Below are 15,455 nucleotides of genomic sequence, written 5' to 3' on the forward strand. Positions count from 1 at the left end.
CAAGCAGAACACTGCAACATACGTATATACTTCCCCCTAATTTACATTTACATGCGAAAGTACGACTTCAATGTACTTAATCTACCAAAGGATGAGACCGCATATAAACGACTGATGAAAAGATAATCTTTTGCTTTTATCCTTTTTCCTTTTTTTTTTGTCATTTCTCTTAACTGAAGAGGTGTTTCATAACTTCCACATTCTGCTTCTTTTCCGTCCGTGGTCTTTATCATATGCACTGCTAAGATTTGCGCTGTCGGGTTGGCAGAATTAAAATCACTTGACCAGTCTCAACTCAAGAACAGGATGAAAAAAAAGTAAACTTCCGTAATGAGATTTCTAAAATAACTCCGCTTTTACATAATTGTTCCTTCACGTTGGTTATCATTTTTATGAATATAGAACGTGCTTTGAAAGCCCTTCTCGTCGCTTCTCAAAATGACAGTAGAATATTCAATATAAAACGCAGCTTTGAACAAGCTTTTAAGAAGGTTTTCCTGTTGTGGAGAAGTGTATAGGTATTTTCACATTCCTCATATATGCGGGAAAGGACCTTTTAAAAAGGTGCATGTTTTTTTTTTTTAAAATGATGTATATGGAATTTTGTTTTATTTTTCACAACGCATAAGTCATTCTGGAAGTGTACATGTATGTATGTACTTTTCCCACTCGCTTCCAAAAATATTGTTCTCCCATCGTTGCTACTTCCACAGTTGTCCCAAGAATATGTGGGTACATGGGTTTTCCCCGTTTGTGTGCCCTACTACTTTGTTTTAGCTAAATTGTCGCGGAATTTTTCGTTCTTTTTTTTTTTTTTTTTTTTTGTTGTTTCCAAAGCTGCTTGCTCTCTTAGCGTTGCTATATTGAGCAACATATTAAAAAATAATTCCCCGCAAAAGGAGGAAAACAATGTGTTATATATTTTGCATATCAGCAGAATGAACAGATAAGTGGGGGCATTTGAATTTTCCAAATGAAGGCTGAACATTTTCCCCCCTTTTCATTATGTACATTTTTAATAGTTTCTCTACCGCTACTGCCACACATGAGGGAGATTTTATAAAAGGAAAGCGAAACACACACACGCAAGCGGGGACCTACGCTTAATTTATCAATCCCAGTGTCAACCCCTTCTCGCGGCACCCCCTACTTCTGCGACAAGTGATTTAAGACCAGCCTGCGCGCCCTATATCTTCATTCCCCTTCCCCGTTTTACACAAAAAATGAACAGATCGAAATAACACACATATGGTTTGCCTACACGTGCATGACCATATTGCACAACTGTTTGTGCACACTCCAACATGCTAACAACACGTGCCACCACGCATGCACAGGTTGTTGACAAAATGGCTGGTGATGAATCCCCGAAGGACCAAAATTTAATGTTCGACACAAACAACAGCATAAATCACCTGACCGGAAATGAATTCTATTTCTACTCTAACGACGATGCGGGGGTGTATAGGAGGAAGACACCGAGTGAATTCCAAACTGGGGAAGTAAACACCAGTGAGCGTGATGAATTGCCCCCGGTAACCACCAATGATAGAAACGTAAGGGAGGACAAAGTGAAAAAGTTAAAGAAAAACGAGAAAGAAGCAGAAAGGAACAAAACACACAGAAATATCAAAAAAAAACAGGGGGACACAAGTGACTACTTCTACGCTGATAAGGTAAACTTGCAACACACGTATGAGGAAAGAGAAAAATTTGTCTTTGAAAACGAATTTGATAAAGTACATGATGTGTACAATGGGGAAGAAATAATGAAAATTATAAACAAATTAAATTCTATAAGGAAAGAAATCGAAACGGTCATATACAAAAAGTTGGAAACAAAATACGTAGAGTTCCTCACCATGTCTAACAAGATTAAAGACATTGAAGTCTCCATATCAAATATTAAAAATTCAGTGGCAGAAAATACCAGCGAATTGAAATTTCTGCAGGACAAGAAATATAAGGAAAGTCTAAACATAGTTAATCTTGTGACTAGAAAAAAAAAATTACAGAAAATAAACTTAACAATTTTAACCATATATATTATCCACATATATGATAAATTAATTTTTAAAAATATTTTAAGAAAAGATTATGAGTATGCATCTTTAACTTACTTCGAGCTAGCCAAATTTTTAAACAGACATGGAAAACTTCTCCATCACCTTAACTGTATACACCATTTGAAGGAAAAAAATTTGGTAGATTATTTCAACAGATTGAAGCAAAAAAATCAGACAAATTTTATCGAATTCTTATTTGCAAATAATGGCAATAAAAATTTACAAGCACAGTTAGAAAAGTCCTTCAAAATTTATTTCTTCCTTTTTAAAAAAAAAACCTCCAATTTTATCGAAAATTTGCTAGCCCATGTCTATCAATGCTTTCGCAAAATTTCAAAGCAGGTCATTTTTTCCTTCGTAATTGTAAGCAAAAAGGGCGGCAAAATTAGAACTAACCAAAGGGAAGGCAAACAAAAAGGAAGATACTCAGATCCCCCCGAAAAAGAAGCACAAAGTAGTAAGCACCTCAAAAGGGAAGAAATGGATAACACCACCGCACAGAACATTGACGAAGAAAATATAGTTCAACCTTGTGAATTAAAAAAGAGTGATTCGCTGGAACAGAGGATTAATAATACTCCTCCATTTTATCACACAAGTGTACATCAAAATTTGAATCAGAAAATCCCCAACCACGGGAAGAACTTCGCACAGGGTGGACACCCTAAGCAAAACGAAGGAACATCCCAGGGTCTACCACATAATTCTGATAATATAAACGATGATATTACCCGCACATACGAAAATACAGAGGAATTAAAAAAAGGAAGTAATAAAAACACACATAATAAGTCCCCGTCAAATGAGAATAACCCAAAGGACAAACTCCAAATTGATATAAACCAGCTTCAAGAAGAGGAAAATTTTTTGTTCATTCCGCTAAATGAGTTGGTACAAAAATTAAACGAAAAGGGCTGCTTCCTTTCTCTTGTGAAAATATACGAAATTGTCTTTGATGTCCTGAACAAGTATGACTCCCTCATCATTTATTTATTAAGTTATCCAAAAAATGAAACACCTAGTGGCGGTGCGAAAGGGACAGAAATGGATACAGTCTCACTTAATGGTAACAATAAGAACGATCCAATGTGTGCCGCGAGCGATTTTTCAAAGCACCACACCGATGGGGGAAGTGCTACCCTTGATCGAACTGGCAAACCACAGAGTGACCATTCTGAGGATAACGAATTAGTAAAAGAAGATTTCTCGTTAGAGAATGGACACACCTTGGACGATGCCAACGGGGAAGGAAATTCCCCCCAAGGAGGAGACCACCCTGATAACTTCACCTTTTACGACCTGTTCAACGAATATAGAAGCGAAAAACGCTTTCCCACTTTCTCAAAATTTTATCACATGAGCGATGGTAATAGTTCTTCCCCCCAAATAACTGATTTTGTAAAAAATGTCGATATTGAAAATTGTCCCTTTGCAGAGTATTCCCAAAAAATTAAAGAAAAAATTGAATTACATTTAAAAGGAAGGAGCATCCATTATAACCATTCCGAAGCCTTCCTATATTTCGCACTAGACAATGCGAATAAACTGATAAGTGCGAAGAATAAGTTCCTAAAAAATATAGAGAAAGCGCTCAAAACGATTATCGAACATATGAAATTTGAGAACTTTGGTTTTAATTACATATTCCGGTTTGCAGTGGTCACCATTATGTTTTGCCTGAATTCGTTTCTCTTCGAGAGGAACTCATCCAACGGTCGCATCTACCATTTGGTGGTGGTCAACCCGAGTGGAATTCTTGCAAACAAAGTGGACCACAAAAAGGAGGTTCAAAAGGGGGACGTAACGGAGAGCCAACCGGAGGGACAACAAAATGGCAACCCCCCAATTCTGCACAACAAAGAGCAAACCCACGATAATCATCTAGAACACCACGCACACATCGAAACAAAGGCGCTAAATTTTATTAACAAAACCGAAGGGGAGTTGCCAACCTATCCAGATTCTCACCAACTGGGAAGTAAAATGAAATGCACTGAAGTATCACACCCACACGCAGCTCATATTGTAGATAACAAATCGAGCGAGAAGAGTCAACCGGGAAGACATAATTACCAATCAGACGTGGAACAAATATGCACGGAATATTTTCTGAATGAAAGTGTACCCTTCCCCTTTGCAGAAGAGGAGAAACGAACCCAATTCTTCTACGATCTGCTTAAAAGTAGTCTCATTTATCAAGAAATGGAAAAAAAAATTAAAAATAATTTTCCCCATTTTTTTTACCTTAATGGGAAAAAATTAAATGACGCCATTAATAAAGACAACTGGGTTCGCATACCTGCAAGGATAAATCAATGCATCTTTAAAAAGAAATTTCATTTTTTTCACGTTATATCGCTATATAAGAAAACGTTTTACGATTTTTTGAATGTCCCCTTTTCGGAAAATCCCCTAATCACTTTTAACTTCAAGAGGCTAGAAGAAAAGTTGTGTTCCGATACGGACCTACCCCCCGAGTATACGAACGCGCAGGGACACGAAAAGTGGCTCTCATCTAAATTGAGTAATCATCCGAAGAATGACACCAGTTGGAGTAAATGCACCACCCTTCATAATGATCCATCCGAAGTGAAAAAAAAAACGAACAACCGCAAAGCGGACGAAACGAGCGAAGAGACATACTTAAACAAGACAAACAAAATGATGAATAAGAAGGAAAATTTCCACATTATTAACTTTGATATAGTTGTATCAAAAAGTAGCAGCATGCTCATCTTCGTGTTGCAGAATTATTTAATGCTGGAGGAGCTCCTGCCCAATTTGAAGGACGAAATAAAGCAGTACATGTTAAAAGTAATCGATTTTTACATGTACATATTATGCTGCTATTTTATGAAAAGGGAAACCTTGGAAGAACTCCTCCTTGACTTAAAAAAATACAACGACAGGTTAGGCATAAACAACTTATATTTTATTATAAAGAAACAAGAAAAGTACAAATATTTGTATAACTTTTTAATTTTTTACACTGAAGAAATTAGGAATAATTCGGATAATTATCACTTCCTGGATGCTCATAAAAATTCCCATCACCCTTTCCAAAATAAATACAACGTAGCAAATTGTACCAATGTGACAGATGGTTTCTGTCCACCTTTCAGCTTAAATAACTTTAGTAAAATTTACAGCTCCACGTGTCACTACGCCATTTCGGAAAAGATAATTGCCATCGAGTCGTTGTACTGCTTGGTTAGCAAATTGAAAGAAGAAATAATGCAATCGGGGGGGGTCAAAACGGAGGAAAAAACGGGCGAAGTTGGAACGTTCAGCGGGTACAAACATCTGCCAAATGGGGAACCAAGCCAAAAGAAGAATATCCAGCGCAGCAGTACTATGAGTAACCACCGTAGTGACGCAGAGTGGGCTTCCCTTAGCCCCTTCTTGGAGCAAAAGCTGCACATCGTGGATGAACTGCGAATTTTAGCTTATTGCGATTCGCTGTATGAACTTGTAGACAGCAGTAACTACATCAGTGAAGTTGTGAAGTTAGTTAACGACGCGTTTAATACGCTCGGAGGGGACAGGAACGCAACGCAGGGTCACAACATCGGAACAAAAAAAGATTTACAGACAAATATACAGACAAGCTTACAGACGACCTTACAGACAAATTTCCAAACGCATATGAACCAGTTCATGAATTTATACATTAACATACTGAATGACGCGAAGCGAAAATTAACCTTCTGCTGCGACGGGGTCGTATCTGTCGTAGTGCACTACCTACTGTGGAATTTAATAAATTACATTTTTAACTTAAATAATATTGAAATTATCCACCAGATTAGGGGTGATATGCTACCAGTAGTAGCCCCCTGTAATAGGAACAACCAAACAGCAAGTCCATCTGCCCCCCAAAGTAGCATCCAAGGAAGGACAAACCAGCGTGTGCCCATCCCAGGTGCAGGCCCAAAAGGGAGAAGAGAATTTATGGTGAACCAGAAAAAGGAAGCCAAAGTTTTATCCCGTCGGAAGGATGCAAAATTAGGGGGAGCCAACCTTGTTAGTAATAATAAATCGGACATAAGGGAAGCAAGTACACAAAAGAGAAGTGATGATTATACAAACAGCAGCAACAGTGGCAACACTAATAAGGATGCACCTCAATACGTAGTAAATACCTTAAAAAAATTCTTCAGCACAATTTCAGAGTCCATAATTCAGCATATAACCAATTTGGAAAGAGAAGTAGAGAAGTACTTATCCCAAAGCGAGAGTGACAATAACCCCATTTGTGATGTGCGCAATTCTGTGTACATGAATCTATACAGAGAGCTAAAAAATGTGCACTCGGAAAGGCACAGATTTTACTACATTTTTCTCGCAAATGGGATAAATTATTACGATCAGTATGTAGACCTCCATTTGTGTAACTTACCTAAGCTGGACCAACTGGTTAAATGTGCAAATGCAGATTTCTTCCAGTATAAGCACGTGCATTCCGTCATTCTGAAGTACCACTATTCTAAGCTGGTACCTGAGAGCTACGTTAATCAGTACGAACTGAGCGTCTTGAAGGAAATACAGAGCAAAATAAAATCACGCATTGTATGATGGGAAAGGAAGGCCAAATGGGAAGCAACTGACCCCACGAAAAGCACACTCGTGTGTGCGCGAACCTGTACATACATGAGCGCGACGCCATACACCTGCTCGTGCGTCATCTACAAAAATGCATAACTTGTAATATGCAAATGGTTAGGGGTGGCGAGAAAAGTTACTCTGTGCAGACTTCAAAAATGAGCTCATTTGCTCCTTCGATCAGCCTTCCATCAACCTTCCATTTGAGCAACTTTTTTTTTCGTTTTCACTTTACACTTTCGCGACTTCCAAACGGACGACGTCATTAATGCAACTTTACCCCCATGACTGCAACACACTCTTCATATGGCCCGCACTTCCATCCGCACAAACGCTTTTTGATGAATTAAATTTGCTATGAAAAAGTTTTGACGCGGTGTCGCGCGAAGGTACATTTTGCGCTGCGCTGTAATGTGCACAATTGCGTACATATATACATATGCATATGCATGTATTTATTTATTCGTTATTTTTTTTTCCACGATTGAGAAAATCATGGAGCTGAATTTTTTTTTGGTAAACAGTGTGATCATTTTTTTAAAAAAGAAAATTGGTTCGATCCTCTCCTGCTGGATCTCCAAGCTGATTAAATTTGTTTTTTAATCCCCCAAATTTGCATCATCCAAATAGGAAGAGGAAGCGCCTCCAACTCGATAATTTTTATTTCCTCTTTTTACGCGCGCTTCCTACGGGGCCACCCCAAAATGAACAGCTACAAACCGGAAAACGAAAACCCCGTGTTGTACAACTACAAGGAAGACGAGGAAAACCACCATATCCTTAACGAGCAAACGATAAAGGAGCACCTATATAACCCAAGCGACCTGTGTAACCTAAACTACGATGAAGATCAAATAACTGTAGACGAAATTTATGATATGCTAAGGGATATAAAAGACCCCGAATATTCCTACACATTAGAAAATTTAAAAATTATTGAGAAAAAAAACATTCATGTAAATCTGCAAGAAAAAAATGTCACTGTTTATTTCACTCCAACCATTCCAAACTGTTCCCTAGCTACACTAATCGGTTTAATGATAAGTATAAAATTACAATTCTCTCTATCCAACTGTTTCAAGATAAATATATACATATTCCCAGGGTCTCACAATTCTGAGCATTCCATAAATAAACAACTGAACGACAAGGAAAGAATCGCAGCGGCGATTGAAAATTCCCACCTCTTCAATGTCATCAAGAGTAGCATCACGTACAACTACCCCGTCGTTAACTTTTGACCCGTACTCACAAGTGACCATGGATGACGTTAAATGAGCACCCACCATCTTAATCGTAAGGACGTTATACATTATGCGCCTAGAATTGAACACCACGTAATATGTAGCTACACGTGGAACCTCCCTTTACCTAATCTGCACAGTTCCACCCATCCAAAATGGCCTTCCATTTTAACGTAAAATTTTTTTTGTTTTTTCACCGATAACATCTTTGAAATCATGTTTAATTGCTTATTTTCCCTCCACACTGGATGGGTGTGTCCAAATTTGGAGGACAGTCCGGCAAGTGCTTTTTACCTGCACGGTCGAGCATGGATTATTTAAAACTGGAAAAAAAAAAAAAAAATTCCACATGGAAACAAAATGAGAAGCAAATATTCACGGAAATGGAATCAAATGTGTCATATGGGCATGTCTATCATGTGGAGGGTGCGGCCAAACATGCTCAGATGCACGCCGAAAATACATCAAATTAATTACAAATTGCTGTGCATCTAATCTTCAAAAAAGCGTGCACGGTAGGACACAATTAGTAAAGCCAATCTAGCAATCAAACAGAGGCAGAAATGAATTTAAAAAGGTGGGAAATTTTATTAGGGTTGCGTGAAGCCCTTTCCACTCCGACCGGGACGAATGGAAAAGACCATGTGAAACTACATTTTTGTAGAATGATAAACAAAGTGAAGTGACCTCACGAATCGATACGTGAGTACATCAAGCGACACGTGAAAGGGTCAACTGGTAGGTAATATAACCACCCAAAATATGAGCGCATCGTGCGACCAGTAACCCAATGCACACACCCACTACGCGGGCCAAAGAAACTTCCCTAAACGAATGCAGTATATCCTCTCCACGTCCATCCGTGCCTATTTACTTCAAAAGGGGAATCAGCATAAATAGGTACGATGAGAAGGGGCGCATTCAAATGCAATGAGGTGTGCACTCAATGTACCGACTGTAGAGAGCAGCCTTGTTACATACCTACAATGAAAAATTGACTATATTTTTGTAGTATACGTAATAAACCATTTCAGGGGCCAGCAACTCCACGCCGTTCGAGTTGTCCCTAACGAGCAAATTGTTCTGGGGCTCCTCGTCGGGTTCTTCCAATGGTGAACCCACATAATGATCCAGATTTTCCCTTATTTGTGAAAATGAAGGCTTTCCCTTTTCCTCCATTTTTTTTTTTTTCCTCCTTGTCCATTCCCCCACTTCCTGCGACCCCCGCTCTGCAGACTTATCCACCTCGTAACAGAGGAAATTCTCTTTACCAAAATGATAAGAGGAGTTGTAAAAAAAATACATGGGGGGGTTTCTATAATACCCTGTATACAGTATTGGAAAGAGGGACGAAGGGTGGCTTAAATTCTGGATACTAATTTTATTCTTTATAAATAAATTTATGTAAATAATAAAATACTTCCAAATAGGATCATCTATATTTTTATGTTTCGGTTGAATATTTTCTATTAAGTCAAATTCGTTTTCTTCCTCGATGACCTCAATGTTTGATCCTATCAATTCAAAGTCGGAGATGAAGAAGCTCCAATTATTTAGGTGTTTGTTCTTTAATACTAGTAGGTAATTCCCTACAGTGGTAAGGGCCACTAGCATGTCATAACATTTTATCCACCTTATCTGTTTGAATCCTTTGTATGTAGAAATGTTTACCTTCACTACATTCTGTAAATCCATGTGTTTCAAATCGTAAATGTATAGTGTGTACTGCCCAGACTTTAGCGATACAACAAGCAGGTAAGATTGGTAAATGTCTTCACTGAAGCAGCACAACTCGTACACTTCCTTCTGAATTGGATTATGAATTGTGTGATACAGGCATATCCGATCGATGTAGCTGTACAGATGATCGTGTTTTCCCCCGTGCGTTGGTAAACTCTTGTTTTCCCCTGTACCGGTAGTAATGTTATTTTCCAACTGGGCCGTCGCTCCTTCCCTTGTGCACTGCTGCAGGGAATTCCCCTCATCCGATACGGATATCCGATTCGAATGGGAAAACCCCCCCATGCAGTCCACACTATACTTGTAAGTAACCTTGTACAGGAACACCTTTTCCGATGTCCTCACACTGAGCAGGTTCCCCTTTTCCCTTACGGTAATATCCAGCGGGGCTGTTATCCCCAGGTGTATTTTAAACAGAAAATTTAACTCTATTTTTTCGCCAAAAAGGTTTCTGTCCTGTATATTCCTCAAGTAATTATCGGACATCTTGCAAATTTCATCCGACATATACTCAATTTTGGAATATACTATGTTATTCCTTTTTAGTGATTCAGCTTCCTTGTTTCCCTCTTCCTCCTCGGTGGCACCCTTTTTCACGTAGTTCATTTCAAATGCAAGGACATACGACGGGGTTCCCACATATATGTAGTGCTTGTTCTTGTCTATGCTTCTATGCTTATTCACATTTTTCAATTTGTTCTCACTTTTTAGCAAACTCTGAGGAAAATTAAAGTAGTCCGTTTCTTTCCTCCCGGAGTAGTCAAAAAGGTAGTAATCATTTTCTTTTTTGAAAATTTCCTCGTTTTCCTCTCCCGATATGTTACCCCTTAAAGTTTCTCCCTTCAGAAGGGCATCCAAATTGTCGTATATGTTCAACGTGGTTGCTAATTCCTTGGATCTCCTCTTGCTCCTTTTTTTGTACACACAAATGGGGAAATATCCACTTAGCACTTTTTTTAAAATATTCCGACTATTTTCATAATTTTCGAAAAATTTCATCAACTCCATGACTTCTTCGTTATTCACTTCAGAGACGTTTGCGCCCTCTTTATTGGTCCCACTGGTGGGCGGGTTACTGTTGATGATGTAGCTCCCCGCAGGGTCTACCATTTTGGCATTCCCTATAGTAACTTCGCTCGGCGCTGCGCTAGGAAATCCACTGGGCGTTTGGGTATTCACTGCATTAAGCAGTTCTATAGCACCTCCCCCCTCAGCCACCGCTTCGCTAAGGATTGCCTCCCCTAGCGTCCCCGCGGAGCACTCCATCTTACTCACATCATTGACCTGGTTATAGACTATATTTTTCGAGACAGCCTCCTTCACAGGTTTTTTCTTATTCTTCGATTTACTCTTCGAACTACGTTTGTCTTTCCTCATATGCAAGCTGCTCTCTCTGGCTATTTCCTCAAATGTCAAGTTCATCTGTTCGTACGAGATGAGGGGAAGCGTCTCATTAACGTCGACGATGAAGTCGTTCATGTAGTCTGCACATGGACCAAGGGGATGAACCTCACGCATGGAAGGCGCGCATTGGCCACTAGGATCAGCCATCTCTTCCACGTACACCCTAGATACGTACGGAATTTGCTCCTTCAAACACAAGACAAGATCTAGGACGTAGATGTTCCCCCCTTTGTCCCCAGAGGAGCGCCTCTTCTTCTTAAACTCCACGCACCTCACATCCCATATTTCAAAGTTTCTAATTTTGCTAGAGTTCAAACTTGTGTATAATTTATAATAATCTTTGAAAAGACTTAAATGACCCTTCGCTCGTGTTGCTTCGTCTTTGTAACCCCTAAAGGGGGGCGATTCCATCTCTTCACAATTTTTACTGCATTCAGAGATTTCCTCGCTTTTATTTATAGACACGTCAGAATTGGACCCAATGGGCCGCAAAAAATCGTTACTTAAACTACTACTGTTAAGGAGATTCCCCTCTCCCCTTTGTTTATATTCATTTCCCTTATAAAGAAGATAAAAATACTCAGAAAAGAAGCAAGGAAAAAAGAGCTTCTTCGAAATGACCGTCTCTATTCCTATGCAAAGATACAACAAATCGATGTACACTATTCTTCTGATAGGAAATTCACAGATTTTAAAAATGTACAAGTACCTCTTCGATACGCATAGTAGATACTTGTCATTTTTTATAAATTGTATTTTCTTTATATGTGCTTTTTCATCTTCAAATTTATCGTCTGCACTTTTCCTACTGTTGCTTTCGTTATGTTTGCTTCTCGAATTGGTTGTGTTTTCTCCACTTTTGCTCTGATTTCTCGGAGATTTTTTCGAACTTTTTTTCACTTTCTTCGACTTTTGTCCCTTTGGTGAAGACAGCTTCCTCTTATTTGATTTTACGGAGTCTTCGCAACAGATGGAATCATTTTGTGTCTGCAAATTCTCGGGAAAGTCGTTTCCATTTGGAATTTCTGCATTTGGGGTCGCCCAACATTCCTCTTCCTCTTTCGTGCTCTTCAGATCTTCGTCACAGTTGGGGCTTTGTCTGTCTTTCGCCTCCCCCAGGTCGTAACACACGGCCACGGGGTCAACATATTCGGCATGATCAACACAGTTGGCTTGATCAACTTTATTAGCTTTGTCAATATGGCTGGCCCGCTCACCATCGTCCAGGTTACCAATTCCGCTTGCACTTCCAACCTCGTTGCTGCTGATGTTGTCGTTCTTTGTAATGTTTCCGCTCGTACTATTCACATTCTGGATCTCCTCCCCATTGTTACATTCATTCCCCTCCTGTTTTACACTTGCGTTGCTCCCCTTATCATTCACCCCACTGCACGTACTGGCATGTATTTTCCCCTCCTCGAAAATTTCCCGCTTCACATAATCCTCCTTTTCATTTTCATCGTAATAACAATGCTGCAGTAGTAAGGTGCCCGTTAAAACGTGAAAAAAGTAAAGAGACGTCTTGGACGCGGCCACAAGAACACTCCCACTTGAGTTTACGTCGAAGCATAAAAATTCTTCATTGTCGTAATTCTCTAATTTGTAAAAAACATCCTGTAATATATTCTTTCTTATTTGTCTATTGTAAAGATGGCTAATGCAAATATCCATTATAAATCTGTGGTATCATCTTTTTCGCTGGCGTTTTTTCCCTAATTCTTTCTTTAAATTTTTTATCAGTTCATTTGAGGTGCAACTACCTTTCTCGCCTAGTTCCTTTCACAGAGTGGTGAGTGCTATTTTACTACGATCGTTCCGTTCGCTCAGCCTGCTCCTTACTTTATCTGAGGGTGAGGTGACACAGCCACCAAAATATGCAACCCTGCTGTGGTTAGATAAACGCGCTACCCCTGCACGACATTCCAGTGTTCGTGAACAAGCGGAAGAGGAAAATTTACAGAACCCTTTAGGAGCGCCCTCAGAGCGCCGATAATTTTGGCGAGGGAATAATCTGCGTGCTTGTGTGTGTGCTCATGCACGTACGATTGCACAGAGTTACATGGGGACTTACCCTCAACCTCACGCATGGGCGAATGAATCCACTAAAAAGTGAAACAATCACAAACACAATTAACATTTAGCGGTGTTTTCCAAAGTGGAATTTTATGTATTCATCTGTTGCCACTTTTAATTTACGCGTTCATACGCTTGTTGCTATTTTTTTTTTCTCTCTTCAATGTGTTAAACTTTCAAAAAGGTTATCACCAGCAGCTTACAAAATTATTCAAAATTGACAATTGTTGAAAGATAAGCATCATTACACATGAACAAAAAAGTTTCATCAATTTGTGTTACTTAAAAAAATGTTTACAGATTTTTACTCCTTTTGGATCCTCATTTATGTGCATATCCAATGAGAAATATGGAAAAATGAAACAGAGCAATGGGCGGCAAAAGGAGCGATAACAAAAACAAGGGCAGTAAAACACCCACCAAAAAAAAAAAAAAAAAATTAAAAGCAAAGTAACGGTTAACACTTTGTTCTTCAGCAGCACCTATACAAGTCATAGGAACTATATCCACACGCACATGGACGTTTTCCCACAATTGCATATAGCACATATATATACACCTGTTACGCTTACAAATTGCACGCCAACTATGCACATATTTTTTACGTTCCTTTTATACCATACCGCTTTTATGTGCGCCGAATGAGGGTGAAATTAAATACTCATATGTGTTTGTGAAAAATGCATACGCACTCAAAACCGTTTTGTAAAATAAATTGCCAGTTAACTTAATCCATTCATTTCGGCAAACGCACAAATTTTTTTATTTTTTTCCTCCATAAAAGTAAAAAAAAAAATTTACAATGCTGCTGTGCTGTCATTTCCTTCTTTCTACAATTTTTTCTTTTTTTTTTTTAATTCAAGAGCGAGTACATATAGGCAAAATGTAAACACCCCTCCCTTTCTAAGCTCATCGCAGCTTCAACATTTTAAAAAAACGCTCTTGCAAAAACGAAGATAAATAACAAGAAAAAATTCCAAATGGTTTAAATGTCTTTTTAACTCCTTGCTATTTAATGGTAAACTTTTTAAAGGAGCCTTTTTTTTTCTTTTTTTTTTTTTTTCCTGTTCATTTTTCCACGCATAAAAACAAATATAGTCAAAGCCAAAATTGAAGAAAAAAAAACAGCTGACTTCTTTCAGATACCCATAAAATATTAAAGCAAACATCCAGTAAACGTAACAACCTGCTTAAAACATATATTGAAGAATAAAATTAATGCTAATTCCCAAATAAATGGAAGCCTTTTCTTACTGAACAAAATGCTACTTTTCAGAAGGAACTTTTCCAGATTTATAAATAATAATACACCCAGGAGGGGCGTGCGGAAGGTTCTGCATAAAAACGTAACAGAGTATAATAGGTATACGCCAAATGGCAACATTGTAAATCAGCAGAATGATAATAACAAACTTGTTAGAGGAGGAGGTGGGGGGCTATTGAGCACCTTCTATGAAAGCTTCATATATGGTTGTGGTTTTTTTTTAAGCAACCGATTGTTAGATCAAATTTTCGGCCCGCGCACGTACGACACGTTCAGTAACAATATGGATTACTCGAATGAAAATGTGGGTGGTCAGCCCCCGGACAATTATAACAGTTACCCCAGTGAGAACCTTAACAACAATGATCCGTCTATCAATGACAACGATTTTCAGCAGGACATAGGTCTTGACGATGACACGTTTGATTTTTAAAAGGGCCCAAAAGATGAAAAAAAAAAAAAAAAATTTATGAGGCCATGCAAAAGTGTGGGTCCATGAACATAGGAATAATTACACATTGGAGATTTATTAAAAAAGCATCTTCTCTTCTCCGAGGGAAGTTGAGCAGGGGAACAACTTGAAGAACGTTATACATCCCCATGTGTAAATATGTACCGAACGCATACGTGTTAAAGATCTGTGGAAGTTTTTCAGCTAAGTGCATTTAAATATACACGCCGTCGCGTTGGTCAATTCTTCAATAATTGGGCGTATTAGACCCTAATTCGAGTTAAAAAATAGCAAATTTTTTAACTGTTCCGTGGGACGGGGCCACGCATCACGCGTGATACACATATAACCAGGTGGATCCAATTTTCTGCCCATATGTACCTGTCCAGCTGTGCGAACAGGTAGGATCTGTCCAATATTGCCTTCGTCGAACTGTGTATGAATAAATTTTTTAGTGAACACCCCTTATTTTGTGAAATAGAGCAAATGTTATAGTGGCTGAGCGAAGTCGTTTTGGGGGAACACCTTTAAGGCATCCATCTTGAAGCCTCTTCGTCATTATTCATTTATTTTTTTTTACCACTGAATTTACTTCATTTGCCTCTTTTTTT

At 38.7% G+C, this 15,455-nt stretch overlaps 4 protein-coding genes across 4 annotated transcripts; 3 read left to right on the forward strand and 1 right to left on the reverse strand.

Moving 5' to 3' along the window:
* Positions 1-1,349: 1,349 nt before the first annotated feature.
* On the forward strand, positions 1,350-6,641 carry PCOAH_00000200 (Uncharacterized protein; the record flags this gene model as incomplete). The annotated part of the gene is made up of 1 exon (XM_020056841.1): positions 1,350-6,641. One exon carries the CDS (start codon positions 1,350-1,352, stop codon positions 6,639-6,641), a length of 5,292 nt encoding a protein of 1,763 aa, XP_019912546.1.
* Positions 6,642-7,372: 731 nt separating this feature from the next.
* Positions 7,373-7,909, forward strand: PCOAH_00000210 (Uncharacterized protein; the record flags this gene model as incomplete). Its single annotated transcript, XM_020056842.1, has 1 exon — positions 7,373-7,909. One exon carries the CDS (start codon positions 7,373-7,375, stop codon positions 7,907-7,909), a length of 537 nt encoding a protein of 178 aa, XP_019912409.1.
* Positions 7,910-8,893: 984 nt separating this feature from the next.
* On the reverse strand, positions 8,894-12,727 carry PCOAH_00000220 (Uncharacterized protein; the record flags this gene model as incomplete). The annotated part of the gene is made up of 1 exon (XM_020056843.1): positions 8,894-12,727. One exon carries the CDS (start codon positions 12,725-12,727, stop codon positions 8,894-8,896), a length of 3,834 nt encoding a protein of 1,277 aa, XP_019912490.1.
* A 1,664-nt stretch (positions 12,728-14,391) lies between these two features.
* PCOAH_00000230 (Uncharacterized protein) lies at positions 14,392-14,826 on the forward strand (the record flags this gene model as incomplete). The annotated part of the gene is made up of 1 exon (XM_020056844.1): positions 14,392-14,826. One exon carries the CDS (start codon positions 14,392-14,394, stop codon positions 14,824-14,826), a length of 435 nt encoding a protein of 144 aa, XP_019912523.1.
* Between the last annotated feature and the right edge of the window lie 629 nt (positions 14,827-15,455).

The sequence above is a fragment of the Plasmodium coatneyi genome, chromosome 1 (genome assembly GCF_001680005.1).
Source record: "Plasmodium coatneyi strain Hackeri chromosome 1, complete sequence".
Lineage (NCBI taxonomy): Eukaryota > Apicomplexa > Aconoidasida > Haemosporida > Plasmodiidae > Plasmodium > Plasmodium coatneyi.